General features: G+C 38.0%; 2 protein-coding genes across 2 annotated transcripts; one reads left to right on the top strand and one right to left on the bottom strand.

Moving 5' to 3' along the window:
* Positions 1-6,036: 6,036 nt before the first annotated feature.
* LOC103950490 (senescence-specific cysteine protease SAG39-like) lies at positions 6,037-7,191 on the top strand. Its single transcript, XM_009361704.2, has 2 exons — positions 6,037-6,472; positions 6,599-7,191. The coding sequence occupies exons 1-2, from the start codon at positions 6,037-6,039 to the stop codon at positions 7,189-7,191; spliced, it is 1,029 nt and encodes a 342-aa protein (XP_009359979.2).
* A 2,000-nt stretch (positions 7,192-9,191) lies between these two features.
* Positions 9,192-11,258, bottom strand: LOC103940785 (ribosomal RNA processing protein 1 homolog A-like). The gene has a single exon (XM_048592000.1). It carries the CDS (start codon positions 11,112-11,114, stop codon positions 9,396-9,398), a length of 1,719 nt encoding a protein of 572 aa, XP_048447957.1. The 5' UTR covers positions 11,115-11,258; the 3' UTR covers positions 9,192-9,395.
* Positions 11,259-12,036: the final 778 nt, after the last annotated feature.

The following is a 12,036-nucleotide window of genomic DNA, read 5'->3' as shown; positions in this document are numbered from 1 at the left end:
AGCACAAGACTCACATTGGATAGTAGACATGAATAAACTATCAAACCAAACAATGTGGTCAAGAGTATTGTATTAGAGAAAGACCGTATTGCATTTGTAATCCTAAAACTGAATAGGTTCTCCACCTCTTCTGATTAGCTTGGGTAACCATGACATGCTGCTAGGCGTCAACCATGGTTTGTGGAAGCCCTAAAAGTGTATTATCACTAACGGGAGAATTGAAAGTAAGTTTCAATTCACAATCGATTAGAAAGAGTTTTAATAGCCCACTGCCTCGCTAAAAGGAACCTAATGGATCGTTCACCGAGTAAGGTAGAGTTTGAAGAAACAACGGAGATGAGTAAGAATAATTAAATGGTTTAATTATTTATCTAAGGCTAGGATTAATTAATATGTTAATTAATCAAACGAATAAGTTCGTTAAAGACCTCGGGTTAGTTTTGGGCCGCAAGGCCCAATGGGATTTGAATGTCAAGCCCATTAACTCAAGTTGTATGACAACTTGAATAAACAAAGGGCTTGAAAGCCCAATAAACCCTATAGGCCGGCCATGTTAGAAGAATAGGGCTTTTGGTCCATTAGGTCACTTATTTGAAGGGACTATATAAAGGACTTTATAGCCTAAAATTCATTAAGGGTTGTTTTTGGGGAAAGGATGAGAACACAAGCTCTCCTTTCTCTCTAAAATTTTGGCCACCTTGGATGGATCATCTAGCAATCAAACTCCTCCAAGGTCACTCATTTCTTCTTCATTATGCCTTGGTGATGAATCATTAGAGGTTCTCAATTTTGGGAACTTTGGAGAAACCTTTTTCATCCATCCAAATCCATAGATCTAAGATGCAAGGAATGAAGGCCCTCTCTTTGGGTGATTAGCCTTTGTTTAAATACAAAGAGGAATCTACAAAGGTATATATTTCAACTCACTTTGTTTTGAGTTGATTATTGGTTCACCATTTTACTAGGCTTTGAACATTCATGGGTAATGTTTTGTTTTTAAGTACATGCTAGCATGATTCCGCCTTTAATTTGTTAATTGCATGCTAATGATGTTGCTTAAATGAACATGTCATCTTCCAAAATAATCCTTCAGTTGGCACTTTTTCACATTGACTAATAGTTTGGTGAATGTTGTTGGATGCTCATGTAAGCATCGTGATGCACTCAGAGAGAAACAACAAGAAAATCTCATAAAAGCTATTGAAATGATTGTCTTGAAAATGGCAAGGGATAAATCAAGAAACTAGTCTCAAACGTGTTGGGGATACACAGTGGAATTCACATCATGGTGCTTTGATTAGTTTGATTACAATGTTGTGGATGTGCTTGACATGATTGTTGAAGATTGCTACAATGATAATGTTGGTGAAGCAAAAAGGTTATTAAAAGATTTACAATCTTTTGAGTTTGTGTTCCTCCTCTTTCTGATGAAATCCATATTAGGAGTTGCAAATGATTTGTCACAAGCATTGTAAAAAAAAAAAAAAGATCAAGAGATTGTGAATGCAATGGCTTTAGTCAAGACATGTAAAGAACAACTACGTTGCATGAGGAATGATGAAAATTTTGATCTTTTGGTTGATAAAGTATCATCTTTTTGTGTTGAACATGAAATTGAGGTGCCTATTATGGATGATTTATATGTCATTCAAGGGAAGTCATTGCATAAGGCTCCAAGAAAGACCAATTGTCATCATTATAAAGTGGAGCTCTTTTTTGAGGTCATTGATTTCCAACTTACAGAATTAGATGATCGCTTCACTGAAGGTAATACCAAATTGCTTATTTGCTTGGTATGTTTGAGTCCAAATGATTCATTTGTAGCTTTTGATAAAGATAAGCTTGTTTGCCTTGCTCAGATGTATCCTAAAGATTTCATAGATTGAGATAGATTGGCACTTCAAGATCAATTTGATATTTATATTCATTTTGTACGTTTTGATAATGATTTTTCTCAATTGTAGGGGATTAATGATCTTGCTAAGAAAATGGTGAAGAAAAGGGTTGCATCGAACATTTGCATATGTATATTTGCTTGTTTAGTTGGCTTTAGTTTTACCTGTTGCAACTGCTTTAGTGGAGAGGGCATTTTCCGCTATGAATATCATTAAGGGTCCACTTCGCAACAGAATGGGAGATCAATGGTTGAGTGACAGCTTAGTTAGTTTACATTGAAAAAGATGTTTTTTCATGTATTGGTAATGAATCTATCATGGAACATTTTCAGATTATGAAATGGCGTCATGGATGCTTGAATTAGGATTTTATAACTTGTAATTTTGTTTTGCATATGATTTTTGAATAAAGTGTATTATATTTAACTTTTCAATGTTATTTTTGTCTATAAATTTTTTGACCTTTATTATTGAGACCCCTCGAGTTTAAAATCCTGGATCTACCATTGCTTGTGATATTATGTACATGGCTAGTTGGTCCAGAGTACTTGGTCTCACTAGGTTATAGAAAGTCTTAGCTTCGACCCACACATATTTGAGGATGATGCACCCGCGCACACACACACACATATATATATATAGTGAATTTGATACTAAATTGTGACTTGTTGTAAATAAATTAATAGCGTGTACATGCATTAACAACTACTGTAAAAGTATTTTTGTAATATTTTATACTATTTTATCTTTTATATACGAGAAATTCTAAAGTCCGGCATTTGGACGACTTGTCCGTGCGAATACAAAAGCATTTCCCTATCCCACCCGGTCCTAATTTATAATTCATGCTCACTTGGCTCTATTTGTGTCTCACCCCTCTCTTAGGCCATCTCCAACCGAAGGGTTCAGAGGGCCGAAAATAGCCCGTAAACTGTCTTCAACCGAAGGCTAGGCCAAATAGCTCGTGGGCCCCATGAGACAAAAAAGGGCAAAGGGCCAACCGGCTAGCTAGCCCACTTTTTTTTTTTTTCTTTTTATTCTTTTCCATTTGCCTAGCCCACTCTAGGGTTTAGGGTTTAGGATTTTTTTTTTTTTTTGTCCCAGACCAAATTTTTTTTTTTTTTGGACTTTTTTTTTTTTTTTTTTAATTTCTAATTTTTTCCTACACCATTTCTCAAATATTTTTCACTATTCCATACTATCTTACCTCATTTTATTTCAATTCTTCACATTCCATACTATAGCCTTTTGGCCCTCGGTTGGAAATGATTTTTTGTCATAAGGCTATATTTGGCCTATGGCCCTCTGGCCCCTCGGTTGAAGATGGTAAGAAATATAGTCATGGACTGTTCATTAAAATATTAATTTCTTGGAGGGCCAGAAGGCTAAAATGTGCCCTTTGGCCCTCCTTCGGTTGGAGATGGTCTTACACCACACCTATGACCTATAATGTATGGTAACCTCACACAAGAATCTCTCCCTAAACATCCCAAATCTCTTGTTACTTAATAAAAACTATTTATATGTACCATATTTACTGACCACATGTCACACTGAGTGAGACTCAAAAAAGATTTAGTTATGTAAATGAATATCATTTTTGCGGGAGGCATGATTAGTGGCGCGACCAATCGATGTGATACTTATAAGTGACGTGAAAATGGGAATAGTCTAGTGTTCTATGTTGTTAGATTGTACATCAAAATCATTGATCAGATTGTCTTCTTTCATGAATGTGTGGTCTGAATTTACAGTCTGCTAACAAAAGTCTCGAAGAGAGCGTAGCCCATATGGTATTATTCATTTTTTCATTTTTTTTCATGATGTATATATACTGAACTTCTATGCTTTGTTCTTCTTGACTAGCTTCTCTGTGGATGGAACACCCATTAGAGAGTTCAAGAACTTAGAATCCAAGGGAGTTTCTTTTAACAAAGAACCAAGGCATGATGCAGACGATTGGGCCACACACGGCGGACTTGCGGAGACAGATTGGAGCAAAGCCCCCTTCACAGCCTCATACAGAAACTTCAACGCCCAAGCTTGCACTTAGTCTTCAGGCACTTCCCGTTGTCCTTCCAAGACCCCGAACGAGTCGAGCTGGTTTACTCAGTCACTTGACTACATGAATTACAACTACTGCCGAGATTCCAAGCGCTTCCCACAAGGACTTCCTCCTGAGTCCTCTGCTGCATGAATTTAATTGATTTACTCCATTCCACGTAAAACGTTTTTAGATAACATATAAGCTGTAATGGTAACGCTGCAACATGACTAATAAAGAGACAAATGAAGTTTTTGTCACATGACCAACGGAGGAGAATCGACTGGTTGATGTCTGCGTTCAAAGCAAAGTTAATAGTTAAGAATTCGAGCATTTCCAAGAGACTCTTTAAAACAATCAAAAGACAAATCATTTGAGCTCTTTATGATTTGCGTATAATTAAGCGCACATAGCAACCTAACTATGTTAGGCAACAACCAAAAGAGAATTTTGGATGTCATGGTATAAGCGTGAAGGTAGATATTTTATTACCTACTTTGAACTTTGGAAGGTTGCCTTGCCTCTCCTAATGGAGAAGAATGATTTGCATGGAACCGCAACAGGTTACCATCACATGAAGTCCTAGTGGAGAAGAATGATAATGCATTATCATGCATGTGTTTTTCTTGACCCAACTGTGAAACATAAGAAGCATGGCTTGAATTGTTAATTATAAAAACTTAAATCACTAATTATCTTCCCGAACGTTAACAAGAATTGAGGTCGAGTACATCTAAGGTTCTCATACCAATAATTTGCTAATTAAAAATTGATTACGTTGTTCTGGTTCTGCTCAAAGTATCTACAAAGTGATTCTATCTGCATCCCCATTCAGTTTCATTAGAGCATCTTCAATGGAAACTCTAAATGGAATCCTACAATCGTATAGTCCCTAAATATATGGACAAAAGGCTTTTAGTAGGTCGAAATAGAAATCCTCAAAATATCTCAATATATAAGGACTCACCAAATACATCAAATGTAGGGATTGTATATAGCTAGGGACTCAAATAGTGAGTCCACTGTTGATTTTGAGTGGGAAACCACCCCACCCACATGTTCTCTTTTTGGATTTTTTTTCTCTTTTTTGGGGAATGCTACACAACAACTTCTCTTTTTGGTTTTGGTTTTTCTCTTCCAATGGTATAAATAACATTGTGGTTTTTATCAATGGCCACAGTACTCCAACGAAGTGGGCAATGATTTTTTGTTTTTTTAGATCTTACGTTTAGGGATTATACCATAAGACCTCCCATTGCAAACAATATTCCTTTAAAGACTTGAATATTCCCTTAAAATATCTAAATGACTCTTCAAAATTAGCGGTGGGAGTCTTTAAAATGCTCTTACCTTTATATATTTCACTTAGATTGTTATATATTACATAAATTTACAATCACTTAGTACTATAGTCTAGTGGTATTCTCTTCACTTGTAAGTGAGAGGTCTTAGGTTCGATTCTCGCTAAAGGCATATTGGAACTATATTATTGCTAGCCCGTTGTGAGACTAAGCACACCTCTTCTCCCTTATTGTAGATTATTAAATATTAAATATTAAAAAAAAAAAAACTTTACATTAATTGGCATGGGTCTTTTAATGGAAAGTATGTGAGATAGAAAGTTTAATAGAAGTTACCATCTAGATTAAAAAGAAAAAAAAAATATTACTTAACTGTAATAATTATAAATTTCTTTACCGTAATAAGGAATTATAAAATTACTTTACTACCAAATCAATAGAGCCATCGAGGGATGTCGTGAGGTGTGGTAAACTCCAAGATAATGAACTCTGCATAAAAAACAAAAGATTAGTATTTTGTATGCAAGAAGTATTTTGTCTTGAACCAGATATACAAAGACATGAACTTAGCTAGTAATTATTTATCGCGACTTGAAATTAAAATAATAGTTACATAATCTAATCTTTCATATCAGGACATTTTCTGGGGCACGAAGGACACCGACCAACTTTTCGGGCACGGAGATGGCAACTCCAGCCATTCTCTTCTCTATATAAACCATGAAGCAGCCTACCATTTTAGTATACCTTTCATTTACTTCATCGAACCCTAGCTGCACTTTACTAGCTATACACCATGGAGTACATTAACCAGTACTACTGCAAATGTATTTGTCTGGCCTTTATCTTCATTTTGGGAGCTTTGTCTTCTCAAGCCACCTCTCGCACTCTCCAAGATGCATCAATGTATGCGAAATACGAGCAATGGATGGCTAGTTATGGACGTGCATATGCTGACATAAATGAGAAGGAGAAGCGCTTCAATATTTTCAAGGAAAATGTGGCGTTCATAGAATCTTCCAACAACGATGCAAACAAACTTTACAAATTGAGTGTCAATCAATTTGCAGACCTTACGAATGAAGAATTCAAAGCCTCGAGAAATGGATTCATGGGGCACGAATGTTCCACAAAGACGACTGCTTTCAAATATGAAAATGTAACCGCACCACCAACTGTAGATTGGAGAAACAAAGGAGCTGTGACACCAATCAAGGACCAAGGCCAATGCGGTAATTGACTTTATCTGTAGACAAACCTGGAACTTCACTCGTTAAATAATGTCTCTTAATCTAACCCTTATTTAATTTATCAAGCAAAAACAACATCAATATTTAATTTCAATTATACACGTGCAGGATGTTGTTGGGCTTTTTCAGCTGTGGCAGCCATGGAAGGGATTACTAAGCTTACAACTGGTAAACTGATATCTTTGTCTGAGCAAGAGCTGGTTGATTGTGACACAAGCGGTGTGGACCAAGGTTGCGGGGGTGGTTTGATGGATGATGCATTTCAATTCATTAATAAAAACCATGGACTTAGTACCGAGACTAATTATCCTTACACGGGTGTTGATGGTACTTGCAACACCAAGAAGGAGGCCAGCCATGCAGCCAAGATAACTGGCTACGAAGATGTGCCTGCAAATAGTGAAGAAGCCCTTTTGAAGGCTGTTGCAAATCAACCAATTTCTGTTGCCATTGATGCTGGAGGTTCCGATTTTCAATTCTATTCAAGCGGTGTCTTTACAGGAACCTGTGGAACAAGTCTAGATCATGGGGTTACCGCCGTTGGTTATGGAATTAGTGCTGATGGTACCAAGTATTGGTTGGTGAAGAACTCATGGGGCACCCAATGGGGTGAAGAAGGATACATAAGAATGCAAAGAGGTGTTAAGGCAAAGGAAGGTCTTTGTGGCATTGCTATGGAAGCTTCTTACCCCACTGCATAATTTAAATTACCATAAAAATGATGCTTACTATGTATAATATGTATCGATATTTATCATGATGTGTACATGACGAACTTGTACGTTTAGCACACGCTCTACTAAAAATGTAGCAAAAACAAAAGAAAGTTTTATACTACCTTATGATGTTCTATGGTCTAAAACTTAAGTAATCACTTGCTAGGAATCATTATCAAACAACTTTTTGCTAGTATTAGATCATTTTTAATGGGCTCCTAAATGAATTCCTAGCTAAACCTTAAGAGAGAATTTGAAAAATTCATCTGCAATCACACTATCTATCTACCTCCTCAAGAGCATCTCCAAGGAAAAGCAAATTAATACCGCAAAACTGTAGTTTGATAGCCTATGTGGCATTTTGCCTCCCAATATTTGCCTTGTCAAAAATATGTCCCTCCAAATGGTGAGGCATAGTGCCAACACTGCCAAGTCAATTTGTTATTTTATTGTTTTGATTTTCGTCAAATGGAAATTTGAATCACATATTGTTAGCCTATTGTGAGACTAATTTCACCACTTCCCTCTTGGTGTAATTGGCTATATGTAAAGTATGATAAATTATAGTTTCCACTCTTAAATTTGAGGGAAATTACAATTTTATACATTATTGTTAGAACTTTACAATGTGATACATGAAGTAATAATATAATTACAATGTCAGATATTCGTTAAAAAATTGTTAAATATACTGTTAAGTGTTGACAAAATAAAAATAAATTAAACAGTAGTTTATTAATGTAATTATTTAAAATAATTGAAGAAAATTAACAATGGGTTCCAGTCCTACCACCTCCTCCCTTTCAATTGTCGACCATTGCGTCTCGGTCAACGTCACCGTCACTGCTTCTCCTAGTCCCTTGGAGCCACATTTTGCTTAGGCGGCGCAACAAATTCAATTTGCCTGGGCATTTGCCTTGCCATTTGGAGATGATCTCAGATAAGGATTCCTGGGAGCTCTTAAATTTGGAGAGTAAGAAAGGAAATCTTAGTGATTCAGTTGGTCAAGAGCATTTGCACTTGCACCCGAGATCTCGTGCGTCCCCGTTTCCATGGTTAAATGTAGATTATCATCTCATTTGTAATAATAAAAAAGTAAAAAGTAAAAAGTAAAAAAAACAAAAACAAAAGTGTTCCTAGCTTTCATTACTAATATTTAATATTTTAAATAGAAACTCTATTCTTAATGAACTAGAGAGTGACTGGAGTAGAATTTTTCCAGGGACCGGGAGCTCTTAAGGTAACTTTATCAACTTTCTAGCTAAAATTTAACTGAGCATAATTGGAGACGCGACACAGGAAAGGCCAACAACCAACAACCTAGATACACTGGTACACTAAAAACATCTTCACGGTATTCAAAATTACGCTTTAACATCACATGCACAAACACAATGCAGGCAGGTCAGCTGCTACTTCAACCACAAATTTACACAGATGATTCAGCATCCCATAAAAAACACAGATTTAGCTGTTTACCAGGACGACAGCTACAAACCAAGAACAAAATGCACTGGTAAGCCCCAAGGCAAAGTCGCTTCAGGAGAAACGTAGAGATTCTGACTCAACCTCAATCTTTCGATACATGCATGACAATATAGTTTATGAAACTAGTATGCTACATCTCCCCTTGGTGAATGAGTTGGAATTTGTATCACATCTAACATAGAAATAACTACAAAGAGTTAAGTCTTTTACAAGCAGAACACGCTGCAAACTAAACGAGGTGGGGCTGCCATCCTAGTTCCTAAGGTCTTTGCTAGCAACCGAATATAAATCTACCGCAGACAAATGAGAGGCAACTAAAATCAAATAACAATACAGCAAAATATCACAAACATCTAGTTTTGAAAAGTAAGACATTGATTAAAAATACATTTGACGAGCAAACATCCATAGCTGATTCCTAGAGTATACAACTGTAGAACATTAGAGGAAAGTGTATTCTCCAACAGTTAGTAACAAAGTACCAAACAAAGGGCATCTGTACCAATGCATCATTGCAATCAATTTTATGAATAAGCCAACCCAATATCGTTGTCAGAATTAACTTTATGAATAAACTCAATATAGCATAGGCAACGAGAAAGAGGACATATCGGGCAACTGTTTGTGCATGGAACAACAAAAACAGAACAAAAATAAAAAATAAAAAACTCCAGCTAAAAAATGATCATACAAAAAGATTTTTAAGTAGGACGAGATTTCAACTTCTTTACTCGTTTGACAGACTTCCGTGCCTTCTTGACAGCAACAACTCTTACCATTTTCACCTTCTTAGTAGGTGTAGGCATTTCCCAAATCGGACCTGGCGGTACTCCTTTCTTGAGTGCACTTCCTCTCGGTGTAGCTGAAGGAGGCAGTCTTAAATCTTGCGGAGGTAAAGGGCTTTGGGGTTTCCACACCAAATTGTTTTTCATGGAAAACTTTACCTTCCTTGCACTCTTCTCCCCACTCTTTGCATTAGTGCCACCCTCGGCATCTTCTTCAATAGATTTCTTCATTCTCTTTCTCTTCTTAGAGATAGGACCCTTATCTGAAACTAAAGGCATATCACAGGCACTTGGAACATCGTCATCCAAGCCAGCTTCAGCAGCAATCTTCTCAAACTGCATCTGCAAGTTCGATATCACATTATCATCAAGTTTAAAAGCATCGGCATCAGTGACCTCCTGATCATCTGAAATCTCACCATTTGCAGCTACATTCTCATTATCCCTATCCGTAGAGTTCTTTTCAGAGTCTGAATCCAAACTCCCATTCCCCTCCTTATTCTTTTTTTTCTTCTTCTTTTTCTTCTCTGCCTTTGTATCAGCACCACCAGTGTCCTTCTCATTCTTCTTGCACTTCTTCAAACGCTTTCCAGCAGACCCATTGGCAATGACAATCTCAGCAGGCTCCGAGTTACTTACATCCATCTCCTCACCAGCAAGAGGCACCAAATCCGGCACCTCCTCATCATCATGACAAACAACATCAGGAAGAGAAATCTCAACCCCAGAAGATTCCAACTCTTTCTCCAACATCAAAAACTCCTCGTGCAAGCCAAACAACACTTTCCTATTCCCCTGGCAGCACTCAGGTGAAGACCCCGATTCATAAAACTTGCTTGCAAACCCCATTTTCAGCGCAACTGTCCCGAAGACAACAAACTCATCACTCGAATCCAAGTCCTCCCCCGACTTCTTAACCTCCAACAGCCTCTTCGCCGCCCCGAGCAGCACGTCAAACAAATTACTCTTAATCTTCCCCAACAACACCTTATCGGGCACTTTGGCAGAAACTCGAATAAAACCCACTAACAAAACCTCAAGAACTTCAGCCTTAATCGGAAGAAATGGCCTAAGCTCTTCGAGAAAAACCGAGGCAATGTGGTAATTAACCCCATTCCCCAAACACTTATCATCCGCAAAAAATGTCCTCTCCTCCAACACACCCATCAAACGTTTCACAAGCTCCAAATCCCACAAATTATTTTTCATCAAAGTAAAGAAACTAGTCATAAATCTGCGAATCGATAAGTAGAACTTGTCTAACCTCAGGGCGTCGATGCCGGGCCACTCGCGGCGCATGGTGTGCAAAAACACCGAGAAGTAGTGGAGGGAGAGCTGGAGGTGGAGGCTGAGGACCAGAGAGGAGAGACGATCGATGAGCTGGGTCTGGACCGGGACCTTGTCGGCGTGCCACAGGCAGTAGAAAAGGCCTTTCCAGAGCTTCTTCATGTGGTCATCTTGGAGGTTGAGTTGCGCCGGCAGCCATGTTTTGAGCAGGACCCTAAGGGCTCTGTCTCGGCTGCTTTTGTTGCATGAGGCCAGTTGCTTTATCAGGGAGAGGCCTGCTTCCACCGCCTTGTCTGCCTCCATTTTTGAGGTTTGATGCGGTGGTTTCAGATTGTGAGATGCCTGCATAAATAGCCGGTGAAGGGCGGAGGCCGGAGGGTGAGGGAAACTTAACAAACCCTAGAGCTGGAGGGGGGATTTTGGGATACAAAAGGAGGAAGAGATTTAGGAATGGGCCGGCGACTGCGCTTGCCTATCTCAACTGGCTTTCATCAAGTTTGTAGGCCCAAACACAACGCAACAATAAGAGGGTGCTGATATATTGGACGTTTGATGTACTGTTCTAAAAAAAATCACTTAGCATCATCTAGACTTTGTCTGGACACTAAGCAGTTAGTTATCGCACTGATTAATTTTTAAACGTTTGAAAATTAAGAAATGATATTTAGATCTGCTTAGGTATCCGTCTAAACCATCTAAGCACTCGTCCAGCCCGTCTAAACCCGCCTAGGTAGCAACTCTTAAGCAGAAAATAGATAATTTTTTTTTTTTGCATTTTATTTTTTTCGATAAATTGTAAGAGACTTGTTGAATACTTAGATGAACACACATTATATGCTTATTCCCCATGTTTTCATTACGTTCTAATCTATTTGTCCTTATATTTTGCAACTTATTTATCCCAATGCAATTATATATGTTTTTAAGTATAAGTAGACAATTATTTATACGATGTTTAAGAAATACACTTAAATCCGCCTAGGCTTCTGCTTTGACCTCGTCTTGCCATCTAGGCGTAAGGCCTCAACTCACCGTCCGACTAATGGCTAGTGTTTTTTAAAATTTTGATTTAATGTCGCAAATTATAAACGTTCTTGTCGTCACATGGTTAGTGGTTTAGCGGAGGGAATGGGGGTCGCTTGATCGTTGTAGGATCAGAAGACAATTGGGGAGACACAGGGTGAGGGAGGAGGGGATTGTAGGATAAGAAGACAATTGGAGGGAGGGAGAGAGAGAGAGAGAGAGAGAGGTCGGTGTATTGTTTAGGGAA

This window comes from the organism of the source record quoted next, unplaced genomic scaffold (genome assembly GCF_019419815.1).
Source record: "Pyrus x bretschneideri cultivar Hongxiangsu unplaced genomic scaffold, Pyrus_bretschneideri_v1 Contig36, whole genome shotgun sequence".
In the NCBI taxonomy this organism is placed as follows: Eukaryota; Viridiplantae; Streptophyta; class Magnoliopsida; order Rosales; family Rosaceae; genus Pyrus; species Pyrus x bretschneideri.
Note: the sequence above shows the minus strand (reverse complement) of the source record. Positions and strands in the feature narration are given on the sequence as shown.

What these genes read in the sequence shown, in the direction of transcription:
- LOC103940785 (XM_048592000.1), bottom strand. Translation starts at nt 11,114, where the DNA reads ATGCAGGCATCTCACAATCTGAAACCACCGCATCAAACCTCAAAAATG.
- LOC103950490 (XM_009361704.2), top strand. Translation starts at nt 6,037, where the DNA reads ATGGAGTACATTAACCAGTACTACTGCAAATGTATTTGTCTGGCCTTT. An exon ending in CAAGGACCAAGGCCAATGCG is followed by an intron (nt 6,473 to 6,598) that starts GTAATTGACTTT and finishes ATACACGTGCAG; the next exon opens with GATGTTGTTGGGCTTTTTCA.